At 28.1% G+C, this 4,952-nt stretch overlaps 1 protein-coding gene across 1 annotated transcript; it reads right to left on the bottom strand.

Moving 5' to 3' along the window:
* Positions 1-605: 605 nt before the first annotated feature.
* LOC125833216 (membrane-associated kinase regulator 5) lies at positions 606-1,616 on the bottom strand. The gene is made up of 2 exons (XM_049512362.1): positions 776-1,616; positions 606-688 (listed from the first exon to the last, which is right to left on the bottom strand). The coding sequence occupies exons 1-2, from the start codon at positions 1,614-1,616 to the stop codon at positions 606-608; spliced, it is 924 nt and encodes a 307-aa protein (XP_049368319.1).
* Positions 1,617-4,952: the final 3,336 nt, after the last annotated feature.

Here is a 4,952-nt window from a genome sequence, read left to right as displayed (position 1 = left end):
GTATAAGGGATATCACAGTCAAAATTTTCCATAATTGTATTAGTGTCTCCTACCCCTTGACACCAAAATGTCTTACTTGTAATCGTTGTGCTCTTTTACACAAACAAAGGTATCGTTGAATTTCCTCTTTGCATCCTGATTTTGGCTTTTTCGTTCGGCGCTAACAATCTAAGTCAAGGAGCTTTCAGTTGGCAACAAATAATTATATTGTCTTGTATTATTCTTCCAAAATAACTCACAAAATGCATCGCCTAATATAAATATTAAGAAGTGCATAAATAGTGCGCGCAGTAACACATCTTGTATCGTTCTGAATGCCATGGCAATAGTGACAACTTTGATTCAGAACATAATAATGACCAAATTGAACATTTATACTTCACACAAAACCTCTGTAACACTTAAAAGATCTTTATAAAAAAATCACAACTCCCTCTTGTTACTCAGTCACTTTACATCGAAAATCATACTACTTTTTTCTAAACAGTGAGAAACAAAATTACTCTATAATGATATCATCAACAATAGGAACAAGACAAATCCTCTGTTTCCATGATTCTATCTAATTTAGTTTCAAAATATTGAAAAACTCATAGATATTTTATTTAGATACTCCATCGATTATGCTCTTCACAAGAGGCTCTTGGCAGATCTTCATTTGTATTTCTTGATAATAACACCGAACAGTCTGTTAAAAAACCAAAATTAATATTAGTTCAATAGTATTACATAAAGAAAGAATATTAATAAGTGCAGTAATGAAAATTTGATTTACCTTTTCGGGCTGAACTGTAGGATCTCTTGCAATGTAGAATAGCGCCTTGGATTCCGTCATTTTGCTCCAGGAGTGAATCGTCTCGGCGATTCATCGGCAAAATTGAAGCTCCGGCGAAGGAAGAAGCTGTCGACCGGCTTTTCCCTAGCCGTTTACGGACAGCTTCAAGTACAGCGACTCTGTTTCCGTGTTTCTCTTCTGATGAAATCCTTGGTGAGCTCAATGATTGCACTGACGAAGAAGATGATAATTGATTTTTCTCGGTGAACCTTTTCGAAGCTCTAGAGTAGAGAGGCTTCATCAATTTCAAATACTTCCCCATATCAGCTCTTGCAAATTGCTTTGACGAGTTGTTAATTGAAGATTCCCTTTCTTCCACCTTGAATTTTTGGGTTTGAATCTTCTGAGTCACCGTAGAAGAATCGTCAATGATCACTCTTTCCGGCTTTGATTTCCTGAACCCCAAGAAGCATACGGCAAACTTGGGAGATGATCGGAGTACCGAATTCGGGGATTGAGGTTTCGTGTTAGGTGTAAAAAAAACATCTCTAGGGGACTCCGGCGAGTTCAACTTTCCCTTCCCCTGCTTTACCGGACAACTCTTTTCAGAAACAGAGTTGGAGGAGTTATTTTCTTTTGGGTATCCATTAATCCCCGTAAGTACCAAATCGAAAAATGAATCCTCATCGTTATCAATTTCTTCATCAGTACTCTCTAATGGTGCCGGATTCTCTTTATAATCCACAGTATCGGCAAACTTTTTAACAGAATCAAAATCAGAGTCAATATCCCTAACAGCGGCGGTAGTACGCCAGAATTTGAGAAAGTTAAATGATTCCATGGGTGTATGAACAAAGCAAAGAGTGTAGAGAGAGACAAGTGAGAAAATGAGCAAAATGTGAAAGAAGAATTGGACAAATGAGAGTGAAAACGTGAGGCTATAAATAAGGGCAGCTTTAGGGGTTTGGAGCTTCGCAAAAACAGAGTGATGTAAGCTTCTCTACTTTTTGAGAGGAGCAGTGCAAGACGTTTGTATTAGTTCTCGTCATTTTATACTGTCATGCCAAGGAAGAAGATAGATACTCCATTGAAACTGAGTTTTAAAACCGACCATACTTGTCCACTATACTATTTTTAAATTTTCAATAATAATGCTGGTTCAATTTATAAAATCAAGATATTGTATTTATTACTTCCGCTGTCCCTAATTACTAGTTTATTTTGAATTGACACACTTATTAAGAAAATATTAATTGACATAGTTAGTTTATTATTTTACCCCGATTAATTATGAAGTAGATGAATTAAAAACTTAAGTTTTCAAAAAGTTCTACATTTTTCAAAGTAATTAATTGAGGGTATAATAGGTAAAAAAATTATCTTTTCTAGATTTGTCAAAATGGACAAGTAATTATAGACAACTAAAAAAGAAAATATGGACAAGTAATTAGGGACAGAAGGAGTATATTCATAGGGTGATATAATAAAATTATCCTTCTATTTATAGTTTCAAAATGTGGAAAGTCAATCGTAGACAAATATTATATGACAAAAGGGAAAAGGGTTTGATATACCCCTCAACTTTGTCATTTGGAGTTGATATGCCCCTTGTTATAAAAGTAACTCATATATATCCTTACCGTTATACAAACGGTTCACATATACCCCTACAATTACAAAATGAGCTCACATATACCCTTCATTTAATGGAATTGAAGAAATTAGTTTTAATTCATATTTTTGACTTTTAATTTTCTTAAAAATTATTAAGGGTATATATGATTCTTCTAGTAAAGTTCAAGGTATATTTTAATTTTTTTCATACATAAATTATTTTTTGACTTTTTTGATTATAATTATTTGAGTTCTTATTCTTATTTATTTTTTCTTTCATTCCTTAGTGTAAAGAAAAAAAATTAAAACTATTTTTTTGTGGCTATTTTATAATTTAAAACTATTCTTTTTTGTCTATATTGTAATTTAATTTTTGTATTTGAAGAAAAAAATTTGGTCATCTATAATAAGTTTTACAAGAATATTAGTGAAACATAAATAGATTTGACAATCAAAATAATAAATCTAAATTAATCATTGAAACAAAAAAAATGTAAAAAAAATAAAATATGTTTGAGGAGGATTAAATATACTCATATGGGATTTATTTTATTTTAAAAAAAAATAGAAAGTTTAACTAAAATTAATTTTTTTCATTTCCATTAGAGTAAAAGGGTATATGTGAGCCATTTGCATATAAGTAGGGATATATACGAGCCATTTTCATAACGAGGGGTATATTAGCTATAAATGACAAAATTGAGGAGTATATCAGACCCTTTTTCCCTAAATAAAAGTACAATGCTAAAGTTACTTTGTTTATAAGAGATGTGAATCTAAAATGCTGACTTAAATAAGAACGGGGAGGGTACTTTCTCTATCCTATTTTATATGAATTAGTTTGACTTGTATGAAATTTAAGAAAGAAAAAAATTTGAAATTTGTGTTTAAAATAAGTGATAAATATTTGTGTGATTATGAATCATTTTATTATGACAAAAATGAACATTTTAAAAATACATTGTTATTGAATATAAAAAGTTTCATATTTTTTGAACAAACTAAAAAAGAAAATAAGTTATATAAATTAAGACAGACAAAATAAATTTTTTGAATTTAATAATTCTAATATATAGAATATTTCAAAATATTCTTTATTTTTGAAAATTTTAAATTAATTTAGAATTAAAATCATATCAAAGACATTTTTGTAAAATAAATTAAATAAAAACTGAGGAGCATATAAGAGTCATATTCGTCATGTGAGAGAGGCAGAGAGTTTTCAGTTAATTGGAAAAGCAGAGAAGTTCTGCGCTGCGTACGCACAATTTACAGACTATGTGAGTAGAGGCTAAATTTTACTGTGTAAAAGTCTGAATATTTATTATACTTTCTATTTTACAGCCTTTTACTGGTCCTACACTCTCCAACGTTCCCTATTCCAATATTCAAAGTCTCGATCTACCAGACCATTTGAATTGACTTAAAAAAAGTAATTTTTTAAAGTACTGGAACTTATGTTTAAAATAAGTAGTTATGTGTTTGGATAAAAGTGCTGCAGTTGAAAAAAAAGTTATTGATGTGTTTGGCAAATAAGTGTTGATAAACACTTTCTTTTATCAAAATGTTTGAAATACCCTTAAAACTGTTAACATGATAAAAAGTTGATTAATTTAAGATTTTTATACTTGAAAAAAAATTAAAACAAAATTAATTTATATTTTACATTTATAAGTAATAATATTTTCCTATCATTCACATATTTCTTTATCATCACAAATTATTTATAAGAGGAATATAAATTTATTATTTAAGTTAATTTTATATGCGCAACTTATTGTAGATTTTAAAAATATATCATTTGAATAAATCAAAGGAAATAATAATAATAATAATAATAATAATAATAATAATAATGATAATAATAATAATAATAATATATATTTTACATCCATAAGTAATAATATTTTCCTATCATTCACACATTTCTTTATCATCACAAATTATTTATAAGAGGAATATAAATTTATTATTTAAGTTAATTTTATATGCGCAAATAATAATAATAATAATAATAATAGTTATAATAGTAATAGTAATAAAAGAATTAACGGCAAAAAGGTAATATACTTGGTCAACATAGAAGGACTTTTAAGTTAAAAAAAAAAAAAAGCACCCCTCACCTAGCTTTTAGTTTTGGCTTAAAATAAGTCACTTTGATAATTGTCAAACACTCTAATAAGAGCCTGTTTGGAACTAGTCAAACTGGCTTAAAAGCCAGTTTTTGACTTATTAGAGTGTTTGACAATTATCAAAGTGATTTATTTTAAGTCAAAAATGACTTATTTTAAGCCAAAAGCTAAAAGCTAGGGGAGGGGAGCTTCTTTTTTTTTTTTTAACTTAAAAGTCCTTTTATGTTGACCAAGTATATTACCTTTTTGCCCTTAATTCTTTTATACAATTTCCAAATTGCCCATATTGAATTATTATTATTATTATATTATTATTATTACTATTATTATTATTATTATTATTATTATGTTTATTATTATTATGTTTATTATTATTATTATTACTATTACTATTATTATTATTATTATTATTATTATGTTTATTATTATTA

The sequence above is a fragment of the Solanum verrucosum genome, unplaced genomic scaffold (assembly GCF_900185275.1).
Source record: "Solanum verrucosum unplaced genomic scaffold, falcon-dt-bn FXZP01000100.1, whole genome shotgun sequence".
NCBI lineage: Eukaryota > Viridiplantae > Streptophyta > Magnoliopsida > Solanales > Solanaceae > Solanum > Solanum verrucosum.
The sequence above is the reverse complement of the archived record's forward strand: the minus strand, read 5'-3'. Positions and strand labels throughout refer to the sequence as shown.